Genomic DNA, 26,429 nt, shown 5'->3' on the forward strand with positions numbered 1-26,429 from the left:
GAGAAGACTAGTAATTAGATTAACGTTAATCTTACGTTCAGTGTTTTTCCGGAAATAAATATGGAAAAAATCGATTCGTAGGCTTTAAGAATCGATTTTGAATCGACCACGTAAAAAAAAAAACGATTAATCGAAAAATCATTTTTTTGCCCAGCCCTAATGGTGAGTGAGCCTGGGTTGCACAATAAACACATTTTTATTGATTTCATTATTCCTAATATGGGTTTCGATATTCCAGCAATATCCAGTGTTCAAGTAACTGTTTAGCAATTAAATAAATAAAAAAATGACAGAAGAAACTGGTATACTACACATATACTACAGTATGTATAGATGGGATTGCTGTCTGAGTTCAAATTAGCTGTGTTCTTGTTCTGCATGTCAAATGTGATGTTTTGACACATTTTTTTTTTTTACATTTTTGTTAAGCCTGTTTACGCATACCTGACACTCAATCGACTGTCACATGTACTTTTGACATGTCTACCACATTGTATCACTCACATACTTCTTTTCCACATTTGAACATGAGAACCTTATCCAAGTGAGGAAGAGATGTTGCACTTTCTCTTTTTTAGAGATGAAAGCCAATCTCAGACACCTTCACTACACACATGCAGACATGCGCACGCTCTACATGCGTGTCACTGGGAGAGGGTAAAGACGTTAATAATCCATATTTCCCTAATTAAGTCATACATCCCATGTTAATTGCTTCCTGGCCTCTCCAACACTTTCTGCAAAGGCAAGCTGTCAGACGCTTTTTATTGTGAATGATTAATTAGTGATGGACTCCCACAGACTGTTCCTCGAGTATTCTCTTGAATTTTTCACGGAGGAGCATCTCATAGACCTACTTTTAGCAGTGTGCGTTTGACCAATTGATGATTCACTGATGTATTTTTAGACAGACGTCAAAGGGTAACCATTTTATACAGCCTTGTGAGGTGATGTTTTGTTTGGTAAAGGCTTTCTGAATTTAATGTTTCATGTTTGATTTCACTTTAAAGGTCCAATTTTTCCTGTTTTTGAAGCCTTGATTGTGTTCACGGTGCGCAATAAAATATGTGTTTGTGTGTAAAAACACAGTATTTTTCACAAAATGTACTTATCTCTATAGCGCTGTTTTTGCTGTCCTTAAAACGGGCTGATGTCTTCCTTTGTTCTGTGAAGTCCCTCCTTCAGAAATACGTAATGAGTTCTGATTGTGTAGTTTGTTTAGTGTGTTGTGTTTCGACAGCAGCTTAGCTGGCGACTGACATATTTCTGTGGGCGGAGCTTAGTCAAAAACCCTTATATTGACGTCATTTAACCGGGAAGTAGAGGAATGTAGTCCAAACCAGCCGTTCGCGGTAGGCTTTAAAAAGCGAAATCTGTTAAAGAAAATATATTGCTTGGCATTGAACTTTGAGCTTCATAATTTTGCATGTAGTACTTATGCTCTAACAGCAACCTTACACACCAACTGACGTTTGAAAAATGGGATCAGGAAAAACATGACATTTAAAAAGAACCAATCAATAAGAACCATTTTATGAGCCTGTTTTTTGGAAATTATGTTATTGTAATAATGTCCTATAAGTGTCATGAGACATGATCAGCATTTTATACCGTGGTCTAAGTAGTTGTGTTATCATGTTAAACCATTACTTTTAAATGCCACTGCAGCAGTTAAAGGAATACTACACTTTTATAAAAAATCCCAATAATTTACTTACCCCCATGTCATCCAAGATGTTTATTTATTTCTTTTGTTCAGTCGAAAAGAAATGAAGTTTGTAAAGGGATATGTTCTATAATTTTTCTCCATATAGTGTACTTTAGTGGAACAGTTAACAGTTTTAATGCACTGTAAAATTGCAGTTTCAATGCAAATTCAAAAGGCTTTACGATCCTAACCGAGGCATGATGGTACAGTACATTCACACGGGGCGTAAGCGTTAACGCTTCCCTTTCGCTTTTAATGGGTGACGTCATGCGTTGCCGAACTGAATTGTGGATCAGTCGGCGCCGCGTCAGTGCCGTTGCTCGCAGCAGAAGTTGAACATTTCTCAACTTTTCAAGCGGCATCGCGCGCGTCAGTCAATCACATCGCCTTATGCAAATAACCTAGGCAGAGCCAGCCAATTATGTTTATGGAAGACCGGAGCATGTGTTGCGGCCACTGTGATTGGCTGTTGGCCACACTTCAGAAAAGCCTACCGTCGAGCGTTACCACTTTCGTCCCATGTGAATGTAAAGTAAGGTTAGTCATTTTCACCAAAAACACTTTTAAACCACATCTTCTCGTCTTGAACTTAGCCGCATGATGCGCCAGTGCGACCTTACATATAACGTAATCACGTCGAAAGGTCACACGATAAATATGTGAGTTGCGCGTAGGGGTGGGCGAAAATCTTCTATCACGATAGGATTCATTTTATATCATGATAACGATATGTATCACGGTAGAGGTTTTTTAATCTTTAAATACGTTTTTTCTTTTATTAAAATCTTTAATACCATAGAAATTTTTATAATTCTCACAAAAACTTTATACAAGCATAAAAAGAAGATAAAAACAAACAAAACTCAAGCTCTCTGAAGACAAACAGTCAATGATAAAGGAATGATAATTAATAATAATGTATGTATGTATGTATATATATTTTATTTAAGGTAGAAAAGTGATTTAGTCAAGAGCAGTGAGAGATTTTCTCTCAATGCTGTTTGATAAACATGAGTGACAGACAGGAGCAAAATTAAGTAACTTCCCCTTTAAGACCAAAGTCCGGACCCTATATTACACATGGGTTTTCTCTTTTAGCTGTTTACTTTCTCATGAGCCCTAAATGGTCGTGTTTATGAGGATACTTGCAAAGACGGGAATTTGACGCATATATGTACTTAAGGCCAATAAAGCGGGAAAAGTGTTCCCGAGCTTAATGAGCAGCGGTTGCGCGACTTGCGCACTCCTCACAGACAGAAAGAGCAGCGTTCGCGTGACTTGGACGCTCCTCACAGACAGAAAGAGCGCATGTATACAGATCTGTTGTTTGTGTTTCAAAGGCCTAAAATAACTTGTTTTAAAACTGCAGTGATTAAATACGTGTACAAACGTTATGTTTTTATGACAACGCGCACAGGAGCGTGACGTGGGTGCGTAACCTCGATAGAGACGGTAGTCCAAAATTTCTACCGGTTGACAAATTTCTTCCGGTTAATCATGTCTACCGGTTTATCGCCCACCCCTAGTTGCGTAATTTCTTCTCGACTGAACAAAGAAAGACATAAACATCTTGGATGACATGGAGGTGAGTAAATTATCTGGATTTTTTTATGAAAGTGGAATATTCCTTTAAGGACAGGCCTTGATTAAATTTCATGACTTTTTGTATCATGATCACGTTCACATGCGTACCAACAAAGCCTATGTTATGGTTGTATCTTAAAGCTCACGCAACACACGCTGTTTCTACATTTCTGATGTTAATCTGGAGCACCTATAGAGTAGTTTGACATCCTTTATTTCTCCGAACTTTATAAAAATAAGATTAGCTTTACCGAATCTTTCCGATAACGTACGAAAAAATGAAGAAGGAGGAGTTACTACCGCGGGTGGAGCGAGTACGAGTCATGCAACACTATACAAAACGTATAACTTATGATTCACTACATGGTCGTGTCATTTATATAATATGCACGCGCCTATTTCCAACATAAGACAGAAGTCTTACTTACCTCATGCAACTAGTGACCCAGTTGGGAAAATCCAGCGCATCAAACACATATGCAAAACTCCGCTGCTACTCCGGATAATAAACTATATCCATTGTTTTCATAAGGCTGAATTTCTTCTCCTTACATCCAAAACACACTTCATCTTTTGTGCCATTGTTGAGTTTTGAAAATAGACAAAGCTGTGTCGCGTGATAAGATGTTTGCAAGTGCTAACGTCTCCCGCTGATTGACGGGTGGGCGGGGTTTTCCGGGGGAAGTGCCCATATAAAGAAATGAAATGTATAGAAACCCATGAAACATCAGTTGGACCTGTAATCCGAAAAAAACTTTCCGAAACTTGTACGAACCCTGGCGAAGTGCATTCGGCACAGAAATACTCTGTAACACGCCCAACTGCTTTTTTGACACTTTGCCTAAGTTTAGTATGAGGAAACAACTCTATAACTGTGTTAATAAGTCAGAATGCTTGAAATACCATTAAAAGTTTTAAAAGTTTTACCCTGCACAGATTGACATTGCAGTGTGCTGTGTTTTGTAGGTGTGGGTTCAGTTGAGGGCTTGGCTTACCATCGTGCCTGGGATACAATTTATTGGACTAGCTCCACCACCTCAACTATCAGCAGGCACACGGTAGACCAGAGCCGGCATGGAGCCTTCACCAGACAAGCCGTTGTCACTATGTCTGAGGATGACCACCCCCACGTCTTGGCCTTAGATGAGTGTCAAAAGTGAGTAAATGTAATTGGTCAGTTGGGTATACTGTATGCTTGCTTTCTGAAAAAACTGTGAAGTTATATTGAAACACTTACATAGGACTTACACAAGTCTTTTACCAAGACCATTGTATCTTACAGAAAGTCATAAAGGTTCAATGTCTTCAAAGTTTTTTAGAGCATGGACTCCTTAATGAATAGAGAGGAAGAGCAGGGACAATCTAGTACATATTTTATAAAATTATGCATTTGAATGTTTAATGTTAACATTATAAGCATATTAAACGAATTATTCTTCGTCTGCATGTCATTAACACATTAAATAACTTTATTTAAATTTGCTTAATAGTAGGGTCCGAACCTAATGCTCTTTATTATATAAAGTTTATGTAACTAAGTTCGAGAGGAGCATGGTCATGTAATCCAACCAATCAGCACAAAGAGGTCTCTCTATTGACGCTTTTCCATTGCATAGTACCCCACTGTTTGGGTCAGGTCGGGTTAGCCTACTTTTGTGGACTTTTCCACTAGGTGCAGTACGTAGTACCCAATACTTTTTTAAGTACCACCTGGGTTGGTGTTCCAAGCGACCCGAGCTGATACCAAAACGTTATGCGAAAACATTGTAGATCAATGATTAGTCTTAAAGAATCGTCGTTACCAGCGTCATCGCTATAATGTAAAAGATTAGCTTTACCTTCATGCTAGTTTGCGCTGTCTCAAGTAAACCTGTTGTCATCTGTGCTTTGCTGTAAGTTACCAAACTCTCTTTTAGCGATAAAAAACATTCACAGGTTGAGAATTAGGAACACCATAACGGTTATTTTCCAGACTTGCAGTTTGTGGCGGCACATTCGCGACACGCACGTCCGCATATATGCAACTTAAAGGTGCAGTGTGTAATTTTTAAAAGGATCTTTTGACAAAAATGCAATATGATGTACAAAACTACATTGTCATGGGTGTATAAAGACCTTTTGATAATAAATCATTATGTTTTTATTACCTTAGAATGAGATGTTTTTATCTACACTTACGTGGAAGTCGCCATTTTGTGCCACCACGTTTCTAGAGAAGCCCTTAACGGACAAACATTTTTGTCTCCGACGATGACGTGTTTTTCCGGTGGCGGCTAATGTAGCTTCTCTATGAGTTTCAAAAGCGAGGGTTGAGGAGTGGGCTGAGCCGTTGGTTGCAATTCGCAACCTTACCACTAGATGCTGCTAAAATTTACACACTGCACCTTTAAATGAGGCTCATTTTTTACTGTACAGACATTTCCCTTTACAAACGTTAAATCAATTTAATGCTTCTCTTCATTTTTTCTATAGAATCTATTGAGTAACTATAGAAATCTGAATTTGTTTTTCCTTGCGCTAAACTGCGCCTCCAATGTATGATGCATTGAAGACTGTATCTGTAGAGAAATCTATTTGTTGACACAAAATGTTAAAACAGAATAGATTTTTATGTCAGTAGGAAATGTATTGACTTTTAAAATCGAGAGAAAATTGATTCGTCACACACCAGAAATCTTGAAGTATATGCCTGTGTCAATCAGACGTGAAGGAAACATTTTAATTATTCTGACCTCTTCAGATGAGCAGGGCAGCGGGGGTGATTTGTTGCAGATGGAATATTTTTATTCCTGGTCCGGCGGAGGGGCAATTCTCCAGACAGCTCTCATATATCCCTGTGTAAGATATTGATATTCAGAAAGATGTGCCAACCTTGAGTTCACTGACTACATTAAACCTTAAACCTTGGAGAGAATATGCTTACTTGGTTATCTGGCGCTTTTTCAAATGGACTACAGACTGCTGTTAATTAGAATCTAACCTGAAATGATTAATTGGTGAAGAATGTCAGCATGTATCACTAATTTTCAATTAGCTCATTGAAGTGGACTGTGAAAGGATTTTTTAAAGGAAAAGTCAAAGAGGTCTTAAGGGCTTCTCCGTCTACTATTATTTATGAAATCAATAATATTCCCCATGCCATACGGCGAGATTATTAAAACAGTTGACAGTATCGAATTAGTTTAGTCTCTGTAGTGTTGTCTGTAAAATACATTTCATTATCTTGCTCTAATGTATTTTGTAGCCTCATGTTTTGGACCAATTGGAACGAGCAGCGGCCCAGCATCGTGCGCTCCACTCTTGCGGGAAACAATGTGAAAGTCATCATTAGCACAGATGTATTCACTCCTAACGGACTCACTATTGATCATAAAGCAGAGAAGCTGTATTTCTCGGATGGGAGTCTGGGCAAAATTGAAAGATGTGAATATGATGGCTCCCACAGATATGTGAGTATGAGGTTTTTACTTTTCAAAGATGTTTTGAAGAATTGACAAATCTTTGATTTTTGGTGTTCAAGGCATTTTTCTGACCACACTGAACCCCAAACATTTTAAAAATAATACTGGGTTAGTTTCAACCCATGCATTGGGTCAAAAAAGGGACGAACTCATCGTGTTGAGTTGTAATTTAAAGGTGCAGTATGTACATTTTAGCGGCATCTAGTGGTGAGGTTGTGAATTGCAACCAATGGCTAAGTTCACTGCTCACCCCTCACTTTTGAAACGCATAGAGAAGCTACGGTAGCCAAACATGTCATCTTCGGAGACAACTTAGTAAAAAAAGTTTGTCCGTTAGGGGTTCTGTAGAAACTTGGTGGCACAAAATGGCGACTTACATGTAAGGGGACCCTCGGTATGTAGATAAAAACGTCTCATACTAAGGTAATAAACACATAACGGTTCATTATGAAAGGTCTTTATACACACCTGATAATATAGATTTGTATATTATTTTGCATTTCTGTCAAAAGATCCTTCCAAAAATTACACACTGCACCTTTAACCATATGTTGGGTTATTTCAACTATAAAAATGCTGGGTTGATTTAATCTATTGTTGGATCAAATATAAACATTTTCTTGGTTAATTTTTACTTTTGGACTCACCGCTGAGTTCACCCCTTTTTTAAAGTGTAAACTTTTAAATAAATGCTGGATTGCGCTTAACCAATGTTTGGCTAAAGTATCAACAAATCCAAGTGCATCTAAATAAACCATTGCTGGGCAGTTTCAATCCTAAATGCTATATTAAATATGGACATTTCTAGGTTTATTAAACCCAACAGTGGATCCAAATTTTACCCCGCCATGGGTTAAATACAACCCTGCTTTTTACGTGTAAAGGGCCATTCACATTATAACGATAATTATGACGTTAACTATAACGATAAACATATTATCGTTCACATCATAACGATAACTTTATGCTAATTCAAAGCAATTGCCTTTAATGGCATTAAAAATATTGAATATTTCTTGTAACTTTTGCGATTGTTTACATGTCACTAATTATGTAAATATGATGTTCTTGTTGCATTTATACAGCGGGTAACCAGCAGATGTCTTCAATATGCTGCGTTTCGCGTAACTCTAAGGGATAAAAAGGCATAAACCTTAAAGGGGCCATGGCACAAGACTTTTTTAAGATGTCAAATAAATCTTTGGTGTCCCCAGAGTTTTTGAGTTTTAGCTCAAAATACCATATACATAATTTATTATAGCATGTTTAAATAGCCACTTTGTAGGTGTGTGCAAAAATGTGCCGTCTGGGTGTGTCCTTTAAAATGCAAATGAGCTGATGAAATTTAAACACTGATCACAATGATGGTGGTTTGTTGCAATTAAAACTCAATTGTGCTTTTCTCTGCACTAAATGGCAGTGCTGTGACTGGATAGTGCAGATTAAGGGGCGGTATTATTATAATAAGAGCTCCTTATGACATCACAAGGAGAGCCAAATTTCAACAATCTATTTTTTCATGTGCTTGTAGAGAATGGTTTACCAAAACTATGTTACTGTGTTGATCTTTTTCACATTTTCAAAGTTGATAGAAGCACTGGGGATCCAATCATAGCACTTAAACATGGAAAAAGTCAGATTTTCATGCCATGGACCCTTTAATAAATACTAGACTAAAAACTATAAAATCTTTTCCCTCCAGATTTTTTTTTAAAGTTGCCAGCCAGTGCCAGCATTTTTAATAATTTTCGCAAAAGTTTAATGCCTTCCAGAAAATGTTCTTTAAATATCTAAACATACAATATATCAAATGAAAGAACAGACCCTCTGCTTTCAAGCAAAAAAAAAAAAAAAAAAAATTCATCCTACCTTCATTAGTTCTCTTTTTATCACCTCTCAAATATGGGTAGATTTCTTCAAAAACACAAAACTTTGAGCAAAAAGCTGAGATAATTACATTTTTGTGAAGGACTTTTGATAGAGATCAGATGCAGAGCGATCCTTAAAATAAATAACAGAGTTCTTTCTCTTTCACGTGAGGCGTGAATAATAGTGGTATTGCAGAAAGACGGAAATTCTCGTCATTGGCAGGGAAGCGTTTTCTCTTGAAATCTCTTTATATCATTTCAATGTCTGGGACAGAGTTAATATATTAGAAAACTAAATTAATCTTAAAACATATTTTCAATGTTAAACAACGACAAAGATACCAATTAAGAAAATATTTTTGCAGTGTTTATATATTTTTCAGTTTGATCTTCAAGTTCAATTTATTTCTATAGCACATTTATAAACGGTAGAGACCAACCAAAGTGCTGTACAAGGTCAAGATTAGTACAGTACACAATAAATAAACAGCATATATAAAAACTTATGTATAGTACACAATAGGTAAGAGCATTAAAAAAAACTTTAGTGCATGAAATAAAACCATAAATGCCAACAACTAAAAGCCAATGATAAAAAGATACATTTTGAACTACTTGTAAATGAGAAATCTGAGTCGTGTACCATAATAGAGGGAGTTGCAGTAATCCAATTGATCTTGTTTCCATCCCGTATCATGCATCACAATTCACTTGATACAATTTTATATGATAATTGTAGCCTACTTTTATTGTAGCATTTATGATTGAAATTAACAAGCACTTCCTACAAATTTCCGAAACGTAAACTTCAATTGGGGGTTGCACCGGGTCTCATCATCTTGATGATAATGACTTGATGACCACCAAAAGGATGGGCAACACATTGGAGTCATTAGCACCCACTTGTGCAGAATCTGTTGACCCTTCTCAAGATCAATTTAATTGTAATGAATTATCCACTTTAAAGCGTCACGACGAAGAGTTCATGAGAGTTCTTCAACCCCCCAATTAAGAGCACTAGTGGTAATGAAAGCTTATTTTAAGGCTCCTACTGGGCGTCTTATCTACTAGCCAATTAAACTGAGAAGAATTTAGCTAAACTAAATCAACATGACTGTTGGCAAATTGCCTTGCTGTTGGAATCTCCCAACTGGTGATATTGAAGGGGATTGTGCAGTGACGCTAAGTCAAAGCTTAACAGTATGCATGGTTTGTGTCTGTGTCTCACCGAGTTACCCAATCTGTTGCGCTGTCAGCGCCATCACTTATATAAGGAGGATTGTTAGTAGATGTTCTTTATACAGGATCGTAATAGATGTTAATTTTTACTTACAGAGCTCATCAGAGCTGTGGTGGACAAATACATGTAGCTATCTATAGTTGTACTCTATTCAACATCTATTTGATCAGATAAACAGAGATAATTAATGTTGGAGCAGATCGCTTGCACCCCTAAATTTAATTCAGAATCAATATGCTCCATCAAAAACCATCTGGCACGTTCCTCATCGCTCCCCACTCTCCAGTTGTTGTTTGCTCAAGCTGGGCTCTCTTAATCAACACCTGTCCTATTTTCCCACCGTGGTGGCAGGGCTAATGTGATCACGGCTGCATGCGTGTACCTGTTAATAGTTGGGTCTCCAGAGCCGTGGGACATCTCCTCGCCCCACAGCCCGGTAACTCCCAGAAGGAGTCGCGTGATATATATCGGTGTCCGTCACCGTGACACGTACATTAACACTCGCAGGATCTGGGCTAAACTGGTTGCTGGGGGATTCTTTAGAGCGTGTGTCCTCTGCCTACACATTTGTTTTAAGCCCCCTGAAGACACTTTCCAGTGGTCTTCAGAGTGTGTTTTTATTTCTTGTTTTAATCATAAGCTATTGGTTTGCTCCCAGTGTACAGTAAGCTATGGATGTTCATTGAGCAGGTGGCTTTAAATATAGATACTGTAGCGCACGGTATACTGTGGGGATAAAACACAATGCTGTATTAAGGAATAGTAGCCCTGCCTTTCAGGTAAAAGCTTAGAGAGCTAAAGATGAAAAATTGATGATGCCCTTGTTGTCAGGTTTTATTTGTCAGACTATTTTGTTAGTTTCTCTCTTTTTTATTCAAGCAGATACTGTATCAGCTTTAGTTGCATGCCTATTACAGGACATTCACAGAAAAGTCTGTTGTACATCTGTTAGGGGAAGATAATAATAACAACAACCAAGTTACCAATAACCTTTCTTTCTTAAAATGTAAACAATGGCTGACTATAAACTGAGATCTGTATTGTTTGTTGTTAGGTTATTGTAAGATCAGGACCTGGCACATTTTTTGGACTTGCTATCCATGGAAACTATATTTTTTGGTCTGACTGGACCCGGCGGGCTGTGTTACGGACCAACAAGTTCGATGGAGGAGATACTAAAGTTCTCAGAGCTGATATTCCTCACCAACCAATGGGAATTATTGCAGTTGCCAAAGACACTAATAACTGTAAGTATTTTGGACTTCAAAACATTATGTTAAGCTTTATTTGTGGTGCCAATTTCTAAGCCAAGCAGCAAGCCAAGCTAATCCAGAGATATGTTTACTAAAAAAATGCTCAAACCTTATCCTAAAGCTTGAAAGGGGACAATTCACAAGACTTTTTTAAGATGGAAAATAAATCTTTGGCTTCTCCAGAGTACATATGTGAAGTTTAAGCTCAAAATATCCCATAAATAATTTATTATAACATGTTAAAATTGGCACTTTGTAGGTGTGAGCAAAAATGTGGCGTTTTGGGGTGTGTCCTTTAAAATGCAGATGAGCTGATCTCTGCACTAAATGGCAGTGCCTTGGTTGGATTGTGCAGATTAATGGGCGGTATTATCCCCTTCTGACATCACAGGGGGAGCCAAAATTCAATGACCTATTTTTTCCACATGCTTGCAGAGAATGGTTTACCAAAACTAAGTTACTGTATTGATCTTTTTCCCATTTTCTAAGTTGATAGAAGCACTGGGCACCCAATTATAGCACTTAAAAATGGAAAAAGTCAGATTTTCATGATATTATTTGCTACCTAAATTTTAAGTTTGTGTAAAGTTTATTCATAGAACTGTTTTAAAATATATTATAAACATTAGAAATACATGTCAAATACAGTAGTGCTAAATTGTGAGTTAGACCGTTTTTTGTTCTACATTTCTGAGTTCAAGATTTTTTGTGCAGGCCTAAAATCATGACTCGATGATGGCGAGTATTGCCCCACCCCTAATACAATTGCGAGCATTCATTCAGGCTATTTTAAGTTGAAAGAGACGGCAACTTCCCCTCAAGTGTGCGTGGCTTCAGCACCCCCAGCATTTGAGAGCAAAGAATCCTGTTTGCTTTTCCAAGATTTTGAAAACTTATTTTATTTACTTCACTTGGTGGTTAACAGTGTTGGTCAAGTTACTTGGAAATAGTAATTAGTTACTGATTACTGATTACTCCTCCAAGAAAGTAATCCCATTACTTTATTGATTACTTATTTTTAAAAGTAATTAGTTACTTTACTAGTTACTTTACTAAATTACTTTTCAAAAACATGATGCACAACCTGAATATGCTACAGTATAAAGCAACAGACCTTTCAGGCTACTTCTATTCTTTCTGCATATTCCATCATCTTAAATTGAATCAAATGAAACATTCCCTGTTTTAACCTCTCGACACGCACTAATTCGTGGGCGTGATGACGTCTGGTTTTTTTAACGCTGCTAACAATATCTAAATAGCCTACTGTCTACATCGTTTAAAAGGTCAACGGGTTTAGCATCAGTGTATAGTCTCGGTTTTGAGATACAGATGCTCTAGCATCATAAATGTAGTATTTTGTTACAGAAGTCCAGATGACAACATGCAAAATATAAATGGGACTTCTTACCTTGGTGTTAATATAACGATCGCGAGTCGAATCCAATCTGTTTCAGATGTGTGAATAACCCATAAAAACCTTCTAATAGAGTTCATCAAATGACCATTTTTGTCCATAAATGCGTATAATCCATGAAATATAGATATATAGTCTGTTGTTTACATCAGATTTCGCATGAACGTGTATGAGATGGAGCCGCAGCGGTCATGTCAGCTGGGGTTCAGGGTTTTTTTCAGTAATTTTCACATTTGAGGTGCACGCGAGGGGAGTAGGATTTGTCCGGGAAGTCGGATTTGCCTCAGATTTGTGGTGGAAGTTTTCGCTGTAGATAAAAGTTTTATCTCCACGCAAAGTGTAAAGTGGACGCTGATGTTTTGATAAACTCAAAGTAATGTCAATACTTCCAAGCATTAAACGCTGCATAGCCTTGTTCTCTCTCGCGCTCCATGTTGTCTCTTCATGTTCAATACTACACTGACTGAAGGCGCGGCTCTCATACGTCATTGTCACTCGACTTGCGTCACGACACGAGAGAGTCTCACGAAACAAAATCAAGGTTAAATAACGCAGTAATGCAGCCTGCTTATGGGGAAGTAACAGTAATTTAATTACTGTTTTTGCAATTGTAATCCCTTACTCTAATCGTTACTTGAAAAAAGTAATCGGATTACAGTAACGCGTTACTTCTAACGCGTTACTGCCCATCACTGGTGGTTAATATCATATTTTTCTGTGGTGTGACAAACTTAGACCACATTTAATATCAGACTTTAACATATTTTGATGAGTTAAAGTAATTTAAAAACCATATGTTGTCATGACTTATTGATCATATCATTTTTACAGTGCAGATGGTGCTCTAAACTATCGCAAATGTGAAAAGTAGGACACTGGGATGCTGGTTTAAGAGGCACCCGACTGTTTCCTCTGCCCGCTGAGAGATCCTCGCCTTAAATTTGTTTGTTCATGCCGTATGATTTGCTACACTTGCCCTTAAACAATTTTTATCCAGAAACTTTATCAGCCTGGAATGTGAGATGCTTTTTTATTCTTCTGCACTCTTTTCTCTCTCTGCGCCAAGTTAACACGTAACCTTTCCTGTTGTGGTTCATTTCCATATTTTTGTTGAGTCATAACACAGTAAATTAAAGTTGCAGACGGCTGTTCGTAGGTGTGAACGCCCCAGAGGTAACTTTTAGACCGTCTTGTTGTTGATTTGTTGTATATGCTGGTACACTTATGCCCACTTATTCAAACTTTGGTTGGTTATCACTTTTTTGCACATGTATATTGTCAATGGTCAGTGCAGCTGTATGCACTTAAGTTATTATTGCATCCACAGCTCAACACAGGTGGAAAAATGCAGTTTTAACAACTTTTTTCCTTAGGAATTGCACTTTGTAGGATCTCCTGGAAATTCAATGACTAAGCCCCTAGTGGACCACTGCATTGTCAGTTTATTTTAGTGCATTTTATTAGTCAGCTCTTTTTAAGAAACTAAATCAGGTTTTTAAGTTAAGGAGGACGCACTTCAAAGACTTTGGAATGACTCTTCCCCGAGTTGCTGTTTGTTTGTTGTTTAGCAGTTTAGCATAATGTTTTCTAGCATTTTTTACCCAAAAGATTGCGCATGTAAGTGATGTTTCTGTGCCCCTTTGTTTCACAGGTGAGCTTTCTCCATGCAGGATTCTGAATGGTGGTTGTGGTGACCTATGTCTCCTTTCTCCAGATGGCACAGTCAACTGCAGCTGCCGAGGAGAGCGGATACTGCTCGATGACAACAGATGTGTGTGTAAGTGTCTCCGTAAAGCCACGGGGATGTGCTTCCTCAGGCTGTAAGCGAGACTGTCTTTCCCAGAATGCATTTGGAAGTTATAAAATAATGAGTTTTACTTCACTTATCAAGCATTACTTTGACTCATATTTACTCTCTTAAAGAAATGGTGGGTTATTTTCAACCCATGGATGGGTCAAAATGGACAAACCCAACTGCTGGGTTATAAATTAACCTATGCTGGGTTGTTTTAGCCTAAAATACCAACCCATTCTCACTCCCCAGGCGTCAAAATCTGAAGGATGTTCAAACGTCTTCAGCGTCAATAGGAAGACACGAAGGGTGCCACTATGCGTCACTATATTGACGAAATGGGAACTCCGTTGATTTCATCCCTAAGCGTCGGATAGAGACGAAAGGGCATCTCAGAAGGTGATGCCGTCACGTTATGCGTCGTCAACGTATGCGAGGATCAGCAGGATCATGCCGCTTCTGGAAGTTAACTACTTAATTTTTTTCCACATTCTTTACCATTGTCGCTTGGGGTTGGGGTTAGAACAACTTTCTGTTACATAAAATTACATCCTAACCCAAACCTATTTCTAAGCGGTTGTGCACACCTAAACTTTTAAACGCGCCTAAAAACACCTGGAGGACACCGATTGTCATCAGTTTTTTCAGCTGAGTGCGTTGGTAGCTGTAATACCCCTAATGAACAATCCAGCTAAGACAAGCATAAGCTGGTTTTAGCTGGTTTAAGGTGGCAGTAGCTGGTCTAAGCTGGTCCTGCAAGCCTGGCAAAGCTGGTCAAGCTGGTGGGTCAGCTGGTCTTCCAGCCTGACCAGCTAAGTCCAGCTAGACCATCTAAAAAAGTGACCAAAACACAGCTAGATTAGCTTGCTACACCAGCAATACCAGCTAAAACCAAGCTGGAAGACCAGCTAAAACCAGCTCACCAGCTTATGCTGGTCTTAGCTGGATTTTTCAGTAGGGACTTGAGGTGTGAACCGGTTTGTTGTTGTGATACTTGTCCCACCCCTCCTCCACTGTGATTGGACGGCTGTGTGAGAACTGACATTGATGACTGGAGCTTTTCACCCAAAGTTAAATCTCTTTCTGCCGAGCGCGGAAAAACCACCAAGCGCCGGTTTTTAGCATGGATCAAAACTGCTAGCTGCTGGCTTTTTTTGAAAAACGGCGAGCTTTTATTGGAAACAATTGAAAACATGCGCTGGCCGCGGGCGTAAAAACTTTGGTGTGCACGCCCCCTAACCCCAAGTGACAATGGTTTAAAAATCCAAAGACAAAAAGTATAAACCAATACTTAAACTGACATCCAAACACGAACTCTAACCCCAAATCCAAGCGGCAATGGTTAAAAAATCTAAAAAAAATTGAGTAGTTACCGTCCAGAAGCGGCATGATCCTGACAATCGTCGCATACGTTAACGTCGCATAACGTTACGGCATCACCTTCCAGGATGCCCTTTCGTCTATATCCGATGCTCAGGGATTAGCATGAAAACAACAGAGTTCCCATTTCGTCGACATAGTGACGCATAGGGGCACCCTTCGCATCTTCATACTGATGCTAAAGGCGTTTGAACATGCTTCAGATTTTGACGCCTTGGGGAGTGAGAATGTGTTGAAAATGCTGGGTTGTTTCAACCTATGGTTGGGTCACGTATGGACATCTTCCTGATCTGTGTTTATTATGCTCAAGTGTGGACATCACATATGGACATATTCTATGTTAATTGAACTCATTGGTTGGGTTTGTCCCTTTTGACCCAACCATGGGTGTAAAATAATCCAGCAGTTTTAGAGTGTTAAGGAGGTCGCACACCGGACGAAAAGCATCGCTCCGCGTCATGAATCTAAAAACAGAACACATTATTTTCTATGAATGTATGCATACCGGCGGCGGCTGTCGGCAGCTGTCCGCTGTGACTCTGGACACTGCTCAAATTCCTGTCGCACCACATAGTTTAACATTAAATAACATAAAATTTGTCCCAAATCGTTAGCGATTAACATTAGCTGCTAACGTATATTTTGCATTGTGATGTAGACGCTATCTGACTTAGCTTACGCTATTTAATGTGCACTTCCGGTGTATGATACCTCAGTGTTGTCCTAGACATGCCACAGCACTGCGCTTCTCTTCCGGTGTGCGACCCCTTTAGGGTTTGATCAAATAGACATTAGTGATAGCTGAAATAGTGCAATATGTGGGTGACAGGTGGGTTATTACTGTCTACGCAATTAGGGGTTTGCCTAGTGAATGATAAAATGGACAAAAATACCATTTAAAGCACCCCAAAACATATCTAGAGATTTTGAAGACTTGCCATCTGGCAACCACCCAGAACACCCTAGCAACCACCCACTACAGTCTAGCATAGTACTGCACTATGCTAGTCTCATTTTCTACAGATGTTTCATAGGCAGACACTTTTATTCAAAGCAATGTACAGTGCATTCAAGGTACACTTTCCATCAGTACCCTGGGAATCAAACCCATGGCCTTTGTGATACTAACACAATGCTCTACCAAATAAGCTAAAGGAACCAATCAATCTTTATTTATTTACCAGACAAATGTTAGCAAAAGGAGATCACAGCATCCTTTTTGTTTGCATTCGCAGCCCAAACATCATCTTGCAACATCTACACGGAGTTCGAGTGTGGAAACGGCGAATGTATAGACTACCAGCTAACATGTGATGGAATCGCCCACTGCAAAGACAAGTCAGATGAGAAAATGCAATATTGTGGTAAGTAGGCGATCACAACACTTTTCAGTAGGTTTTCTCCTCTCCCACATTGTGAAAGCAGTAAGCGCACTGAATTGGTTTAAGGTGGCAGTTCCATTCCCATGAGCCTCAGCCTAATAAAAATGAGCCAGTTCTCCTTACTGCTTTCAAATAGAGGAGCAAATGGGAATAAACCCAGAGCCAACAGAAAGAGTAAATAAGAGAGAATATATGAAGCTCTTTTTCATCCCGCTGTGAAAGATTTGCTTTGACGTTGCTTTTCGTATCGCCAGACAACAGGAGCTGCAGAAAGGGTCATCGTCTCTGCTACAACCGGCGCTGCGTGGCTAACAACCACTTTTGTGATGGAATCGATGATTGCGGAGACAACTCGGACGAGGCGTTTTGTAACAGTGGGTATCCTACGCTTGATGCTACTATTATTTTGAGTCAAATTGCATGCAAAATTCACTTAGAGAAGTTATTTGTTGCTGTCAAAAAAAAAGAGAATAGGCAGCAGACGATTGTTTCAAACCATATCAGACCACCTCCAAATGACACCCATTTTTCAAACCAAAAGCATTCGCAAGTCATTTTCTTCGGAGCAATATGGAAAACCATGTTATCGTCTGTGAATTGCAGTGCATGTCAAAGAAATATCAGCGCGCAATATTTCATTCATTTAAACTCATCTCTAGGTCTTTTAGTCTCCTAAATGAAGTGTCTCTGTTCCAGATGTCACATGTGCTGCATCTGAGTCATCCTGTCAAGATGGAACTTGCATACCAATGTCTTCCTGGTGCAACCAGGTCATCGACTGCGCCGATGCTTCTGATGAGAAAAACTGCAGTAAGACAATGTCGCTTGTGTTTTAAAGCAGTACACAATCTCTTACCATCTTTATGTCTCAAACATGTTCATATGTAAAATATAACTTGTGTCTAGTCTCACTAGAATTTTAGGTTTTTGTTTTAATCACCTACAGTATGTATGGTTACTGTACAGTATATGTACGATTCATTTTACATTACATACATATGATATTATTTTATAGTAATGGTAAGACTTTACATATAGGTTTTGTTAATCAGTATTAGTTAATTTAATATGTTGGCATGAACTAACCATTGGCAATACTTAAAGGGATAGTTCGGCCAAAAATTATATTAAACCCATGATTTACTCACCCCCAAGCTGTCTGAGATCCATATGGCCATCAATTTTTGGAATTTTAGAAAATGTTTTAGATCTTTCAAATGTAAAGTTACAGGGTCCACTCCTTCAAGTCCAAAAAATGTGCATCCATCCTTCACAAAATAAATCCAAATGGCTCAACGATGATAAACAAAGGCCTTCTGGTGGTAATCCGCACCGTTTTGTTGTAGAAATATCCATATTTAAAACTTTGTAAACAAAAATAACTAGCTTTCGGTAACGCCGCTATCTTAGACTCCTCTGTATTCAGGAGAGAGTATCAGCGTAGTGTACGCACTTTTCTTAGTGAAGTATGACAAATGCAGAGGGCGGGGGAACAGAGCAGCAGCAGAGAAATCTTTGTAAATTGGTACGCTTTCATCTTGAACGCGGACGCGACTAAGATGGCGGCGTTACCAGAAGCTAGTTATTTTTGTTTATAAAGTTTTAAATGTGGATATTTCTAAAACGCGCAGATTACCCTCAGAAGGCCTTTGTTTTATCATCGCTGAGCCGTTAGGATTTATTTTGTGAAGTATGGATGCACATTTTTTGGACTTGAAGGACGTGGACCCCATAACTTTACATTTGATTAACTAAAAGATCTAAAACATTTTCTAAAATAACTGAAAAGGTGTTTGTCTGAAAAATGATGGACATAGGCATCTCGGACGGCTTGGGGTGAGTAAATCATGGGTTTATATTATTTTTGGCTGTACTATCCCTTTAAAGTACCTGACTAGAGGGGGAGGAGCCAGAGTCTGCACTTTCCTCATATGCAATTTAAAGGGGACTGAAGCAATCGCGAATTTGTGCACATTTTATGGAGCTAATATCAAAATTGTTAGGGAGGCTGAGTAGAAATTTAGCGGTGGCTAAAGCTTACCTAAATATGGACTAGTGATGCCCATGCATAGAAGTATTATGTTTGGTAGGGTAATATTTTTAAAATATACCCCCCCCAATCTTCAACTTCAGTGTTAGCCATTATTTAATCGTCAAAACTGTTTATGATAAAAAAGACGCTCACGTTTACAAAATACTCACAAGACACTAATTTAACAGTAAACCCTGATTACACATGAGATTAAGTGAGTATCTGGCAAATGCGAGTGTCACTTTTATCATAAACCCTTTCGATGGGTGTGCAGCAGGCACTTATTTTGACAAGACGCATGATGTACATGGCAAACACATATTTTGAAATGACGAACCACACACTTGACGGCCTAAATACACGTTGTGATGAGCTTCGCATCGAGCGCCCTCGAAAAAGAAGTCATAGGCCGTTGCTGGTTAACATACATAAAGAAGCCAAGCTTATATAAAAAATATGTAATAAATAAATATTAACTCCGTACGGGCAACCTGATAGGGCACCATGTTGGAGACTACTGGTTTAGGAACTTAAAAAAGCTTCAGTCCGCATTCACTTTAATTAACTTATGACTAAGTCGTCCTCCCAAACGTGATGAGCCAATCACAGTGCGCATAGCAACCCAATACACTCGGACATTCTTTCCTTCCACATCCATTGAAATGCATTGCAGTTTTCATTCGTTTTTATATGTTTTTTCTTGTCATTTTAAGTTTAAAATGGTCAAACGGTGTGCATGGGATACATGCAACTCCGACACTAGGTATCCCGAAAGTCTGTGCGATGGTGTGTTTTTTTAACCCTTTCCCAATTCAAATCTCAATCGAGATAAGTGTCTGCTTAATCCAGATTAAGTTATGCGGTAGACCACAACACCAACTAAACGTGGATAAATTAAACAAGAATGTCACGAGTGAGTGGAGGGGGCGTGGCTTAGCCATAGTTCAATTGCATGAAAAATAGTAAACAACCAATTCTTTCAATTTGCAAAAGTAGGCATTCATAGTAGATTTGTTGTTGCGTCATGTCATGTGACCTTGGTAATGAAGTTGTTTTCTTTTCCCAGATCATACGAATTGTGCAGACTTTTACAGAATGGGCGTGGCAGAAAAGGCCTTCATCAGCTGTAACACCACTTCGCTCTGCGTTCACCATTCCTGGCTTTGCGACGGATCGAATGACTGCGGAGATTATGCAGACGAGACAAACTGTCAGGGTAACGCTCAGTGTGACACTCAGTTTGTGTTAGCTTTGCGGCTTGAGGAAGCCAGGTTCCATTAAAATCGAATTAATTTAGTCGAAACACTATTTATGAAGTGTGTAATGAAGCAGACCCTAGCCCCTGTCTATTTCTTCATGCCTGAAGAGACTCTAAAGACACAAAAGGCGGATGAATAATTATTTGTGATTGTCAGAATTGTGAAGGGCAGACATTGAAACGCTCTTTCAGACGGCGGCCCCTTCAAAACCGTCGATGAAAAGGTGGCACGAAAATTATTCTTGGCAGGTTTTGGCTCATTACTAATTAGCGTGTCTGTCTTTCAAATAGAAAGAATATGTGGAATTCATCCGAGTAGACTTGTATGAATAGAGATGTACTTTTAATGAAGCACTTCTACACTTCCATAGTTCCTCAGAGAATTACGTCACGTAAAGATTTCATCTGTCTGGGAGTGCTTTTTAGATAGGGAAAATAACCACAATGAACCAAACCACCGCTGGAATGAATTTTCACTACGCTAAGCAAATCATGGACTTATTTACGTTTTCCATAATCAAAAGCATTTGTTTCCCACTGTGTCTGACTGCTGCAGTCTCTCACGGGCAGAAATGTGCAGAAGGCCACTTCGCGTGCCCCAGCGGGAACTGCATCTCCAGCGTGTGGCTGTGTGATGGGCAGAAGGATTGTGAAGACGGTGCAGATGAGTTCCAGTGCGGTAAGCATGGCTGGTATTAGCCTCCCATTGCTTTCACTCGGCTTGATTTCTCATGCGGAGCGAGAGATTACCGCCCACCACTCGAGACGGACTTTGAATGCACAAACCAATTCGTCGGCTAATACAGAGGTCAACAAAGGCATTTTCGGGTGATGCAAATAAAAAAGACCCTCTTGACTTCTAATTGTGCCCTTGAGGCCTATGTAAATGATTAGATACTGAATAAAGCTGTATGCAATTTTTAGGTTAAATGAACAGACAGACAGAGGGACTGACTTGGAATGCACCCTAGACCTCATTGTATGTCATTAACTACTGTACAGTATGTACAATACTGTGCAAAAGGCCATCATGCCACCATTAGATTTGTTGTTTTTGCTATGGTATAATGACCATATATAATGATTTCTCAGTCTCTTTATTAAAGGGGACAGAGAATGAAAAAACATTTTTACCTTGTCTTTGTTGAATAATGGTAGTCTACCTACATTCACAAACATACAAAAAGTGTTACACATGCTAAACATCTCAGTCTCATAGAAATTCCTCTTTTAGAAATGTCAGCCAGAAAACAGCCCAATCTGAAAAATTGATGCTTATGACATCACAGGCATCTAACTGCCCCACCCACTTTAAAATAATTGGCTACATTTTTTGAGTGGCAGCAAAGTCAGCCAATCAGTAATGAGATTGCAAGTTAAGCCAGTAGGGGGAGCCAAATAGGTGCAAAACCACTTGTTTAAAATCCCCCCCCCCTAATAGAGCTATTTGAGAGAGGTTTTTAGGAAGCTTCTAAGGCATTACAGACCCAAACAAAATTTTTTTGTCTAAATATCACATCACAGAACAAGGATAAATACCCCGTTCAATCATTCTATGTCACCTTTAAAATAAAACCATAAAATACATGTAAATCTGTATTCACTTGAGCAATAGGAAGAACCTGCAGGGTCTCTTAAAGGAAAACACCACCGTTTTTCAATATTTTACTCTGTTCTTAAATCAACATAGACAAATTAATACATACCTATCTTTTTTCAATGCGTGCACTTAATCTTTGTACAGCATGTCGTGAATTTGTTAGCATTTAGCCTAGCCCCATTCATTCCTTAGGATCCAAACAGGGATGAATTTAGAAGCCACCAAACACTTTTTGTTTTCCCTATTTAAAGACTTTTACATGAGTAGTTACACGAGTAAGTATGGTGGCACAAAATTAAACAGGGCAATTTTTTAAGCGATAAAAATGAGAACTATATTGTATGGCGGAAGTGCACTTAGCTTGTAGTACTTGGCGCGCAGTAACATCATTACCGATAATAAATTGTAAACCATTGTAAATGTATTTTTAAGCCACGCTAGGTACCTGATTTTACCCTCACATGCCGTCTTTTTTATTTTGAAAATCGAACATATTTTTTGCCATGCCATTTGACAGAAGATAGGACATCTGATGATATAGCGAGAGAGCATCAGGCAGTCAGAGGAATCATGGGAATTTGAGACCAGTCCTGCTGTGACCTTTAATTTTATTCTCCATCGTCTAACCCCAGGAGTGGACCACTCTCACTTCTTTGGCAGATGGGGTCTGTCTACAAAAAAATTGAAAGGGAAAAAAATCACATGGTTTAGATATACACCCTGTGTCGGTTCCTGTTTCGTCTGACTTTCTTTTTGCACATAATGTAGTATAGATTAAAATTTATATGCATAATGTATATAGTTGTTTGAAATGTGAATTGGTTCAAATTTGCACATTTGCAAGATGTCTAAAACTGAGATATGCAAATTTATCAAGATATGAAGAGTTTGGTTCCAAAACGCGATAAATGCCATTTAAAAAAAATAGTTAGCACCAAAATCAGTATTGTATCTGGTTAAAATTAAAAAGTAAATTCTTAATTTTACACAAAATCCGATACCCCCCTTGTTATTCTGTCATCTTATCTCCATTTTTTTCTGCTCAACAAATCACAGCGCACCATTCCACGCATTGTAAACAACAATGGGGGCGGTGCTTTGAATACACACAGAATCCTAGTTTTCCTCATCTACTTTGTAGGCTACTTCGTGATCAACAAACAAACAAAAACAAAATAATACTTGGCATTGATAAACCTGTGGTGGTTTTCTGTGCCGGGGAAAAAACATAAGCCATCAAAATCTAATAATTAACGTGAGAAGCACTCGGGCGATGGAAAAATGCCAGCTGTTGCCTGTTTTTACATGACAGCATCGAGCTTCTGTCATGCTAACACATTGACCCCAGGGGATCTTATGAAAAACTTTCCATTATTTTACGCGAAGTCAACAAAAATTGAGCAGCACCAAAACATTTTACAGCTGATTGCTGTCAAAAAATTTCAGCAACGACATCCCAAGGATGACAGCAGCAATGACAGTGATCTTAATTAATAAAGTAAGTGTTTTGATTAATGCCATTAATGTTTTTTTTTTTTTTTTTTAATCAGTGTATACCACTAGTCAACTAAATGAATATAACATGACCAAGATGAATGCACATTTATATATTGAGTTAATAGATTTATAGCATTTTGAAAAAAAAAACTTTGAGATTGATTTATTGCATTTTGCGGAAAAAATTATCAGTTTCTATAATAAATCTTTAAAAAACAAATTATGGATTTGAATTTTTAATGTTATTATAACCCAAAGAGGCTATGTGATAGTTTGTAACAGAAAATAGTGGTTTTCATCTTGTCACTTTCTTGGTGTAGAAACATTTTTACCCAAATGGATTTATTGCGTTTTGGAACCAAACTCTTCATATGTACCACCCATGAAGACTAGTTTTTGACATATTTTTATTGAAACAGAAAACTGTGTTAAACAAATTTTTAAATAATTAATATCCTTCAGGTTACATCACAGCTGTAAAATAAATTTTTATTTGCTCTGGCTAGTCAAAGGAAGTATCGCAGGGTTGGTCTGATTATAGAAAGAAATGTACACCTTTAAGTGCAATATGCAATTTTGCTTGTTTTCCTGGAGAGGAAAGACTAACCTTTAAATTTGCATATCGTCGCTGTCCGATGAAAACCACGTATGTCCATTTTGCCGATTTTGAGATTTTTCGGCGGATTGAATGTCCAGGTTTATTTCCGTATACAGTATGCGTCACATACCTAAATGGCCAATGAAAAGTTGTGAAATCATGTCATCTGATTTTCACGTATATCCATTTGTTGTCAAAGCTGTCAATCACGCCGCGTATCTCCCGCCTGTGAAGCGTCTCGCCGGTCTCGTAAAGTGTTTTCGAAGCTCAGCACTGGATATAGCCGAATAAACATAGCCTGGTAAGACAATGACTTTCCTTCATCGAGGTAAACGTTCCCCCTGACGCCAGGTGTACGTCTAGGAGTGACTAAATTACGGTAGGACTGTGCAAACAAAGTATCTGTCTAGCATAGTGTTATTTACGCTGGGGACATCCCACCACTTTTTGAAGGTGTTTGGTTAAAATGTTCTGAAAAATCAAGCGATGCTTAAGACTGCTTTTGTGGTCCAGGGTCACATATGTTGCGTTGTATGCTTATGGTGTGTTTTCTTGTACATATGTAATGAAATTCATTGTAATCATTTATTAAACGCGCTGCTGTTTTCTATGGTATGGTGCTTTGGCACTGATCGATTGAGCTGGTGTTGCAGGGACTGTTGCATGTCTGCAGTCAATATTGTTGAGGGTTTTATGATGAGTATTTTCTTGTTGTTGACTGGCCTACGCTATATGCCCATTTTTGATGCGCCGTTATTCAATATTTTCCCCATCCTGCTGTAATGTTTTTTATCTGATCTTTTGTCCCCACCACTTTTCAACATAAACTGACGGCCCTGCTGTCTAGCATTAAGTTACCATGTCAGTGTATTAATTCATTGTCCCTTCATAGCTTGCAAGAGACATTTAATACATTTATAATTAATATTAAATAAAGTAAGCGTATTTAATTAAGACGTAGGCTATTTAATAAACTGAGCATATTCATCTGTCAATATAAAACGCGACTTGGCCATTCTAATTAATGATCAGAAGAACGCGTATCGACCACCGTTACTGTAAAATATGCACGTATGTCCATTTAAACTCAATTTTGGTCAAATGTGGATTGTATCATTACACTGGCAAGAATATGGTTACATGTAAAGAAGCCGTACCAAGTATGACAACGCTACATTCAACTGCTTTTGATATACGGTGGTTTTTTCACTTCCTGAAAAGTAACCGTTTTGGACATACATGAGTTTCATCGGGCAGCAACGATATCTGAAAGTTTATTGTAAACTTTTAGAAATTATCCAAAACACACATGGACCTTCGAAGTTTCGTTTTTAGTTTTGATTTCATGCAGTTGCTCAACACACTGAATATGATTAATCTGTTACCTAGTACAGTATGTTTGTGATGGATGACAGGATAAAAGTTATACAACAGCATTACTGAAAACACAATTGTTTAGCTTTTTTGCCACATTATGTAAGAGCCACTTCCAGACATTTCGTGTCATAAATTTTAGCCTGTTTTTTATATTTGGAAATAATGTAACCATTTGGCATACAGTATGACATGAGTCATAAATTATGTTTGCCACTTTTCTAAGCAAAGTTATTTGAGGCTTTCAAATGTTTTTGTTGATAGACTCCTCCTGTCTGTGGAACCAGTTTGCTTGTTCGAAGAACAAGTGCATCGCTAAACAATGGCTTTGTGATGGGGAAAATGACTGTGGAGATGGGCTGGACGAAAGCGTGGATCTCTGTGGTATGTACTGTATGACCACTGTTTCCATACAGTATCTCATAACCAAGGACGTAAGAACGATCTGAAAGTGTGTGTGGGGACACATTATCAACTTGGCTTATGAATGTAAATTAGATGTTGTAAAGTTCAACCAGTACTTACTGTAAGGCAGGTAAATGGGCGCTTGCATAAATTACAGTCGGCCTGCGCGATAAATCGCATGAGATTGTCACGCACATCTCGTTGGGTAAAGCCAGTTCCTTGATTAGTAGTAAATCACCATCACCTGCTTTCAGATGGAGCGGCATTTACTACAAAGAGCCGTAATTTACTAAAAAGCTAGGCAATATCCCATTCATTATCGCAGGCGAATCATCCATGATTATTGCACTTTATCCACAGAGTGTAATACAGTAGAAACCCCCAAGTTATATATAAGGAGCTCAGATGCAAAAGGCGCTTAATGCTACCTCTGTCAAAAATAAGATGATGATATTGATTGAATGCTCTTGATACGTCCATTAAAGGAATAGTCTACTCATTTTCAATATTAAAATATGTTATTACGTTAACTAAGAATTGTTGATACATCCCTCTATCATCTGTGTGCGTGCACGGAAGT

The 26,429-nt window shown here is 38.4% G+C and overlaps 1 protein-coding gene across 5 annotated transcripts in view; it reads left to right on the forward strand.

The window, feature by feature from the left end:
- lrp1bb (low density lipoprotein receptor-related protein 1Bb) overlaps positions 1–26,429 on the forward strand; it is a 392,748-nt gene that overhangs the window by 290,811 nt on the left and 75,508 nt on the right. For all 5 annotated transcript variants that reach the window (XR_008647172.2, XM_055216546.2, XM_055216547.2 and 2 more), the window contains 10 exons: positions 4,259–4,448; positions 6,537–6,741; positions 10,916–11,108; positions 14,183–14,308; positions 16,939–17,067; positions 17,340–17,459; positions 17,782–17,895; positions 20,184–20,333; positions 20,932–21,054; positions 25,709–25,828. Coding sequence is in view for 4 of the 5 variants with exons in the window: in XM_055216546.2 (XP_055072521.2) it covers positions 4,259–4,448; positions 6,537–6,741; positions 10,916–11,108; positions 14,183–14,308; positions 16,939–17,067; positions 17,340–17,459; positions 17,782–17,895; positions 20,184–20,333; positions 20,932–21,054; positions 25,709–25,828 (1,470 nt within the window). In the remaining variant the exon portion in view is untranslated. The remainder of the gene's footprint in view (positions 1–4,258; positions 4,449–6,536; positions 6,742–10,915; positions 11,109–14,182; positions 14,309–16,938; positions 17,068–17,339; positions 17,460–17,781; positions 17,896–20,183; positions 20,334–20,931; positions 21,055–25,708; positions 25,829–26,429) is intronic.

Source organism: Misgurnus anguillicaudatus, chromosome 17, assembly GCF_027580225.2.
Source record: "Misgurnus anguillicaudatus chromosome 17, ASM2758022v2, whole genome shotgun sequence".
NCBI lineage: Eukaryota > Metazoa > Chordata > Actinopteri > Cypriniformes > Cobitidae > Misgurnus > Misgurnus anguillicaudatus.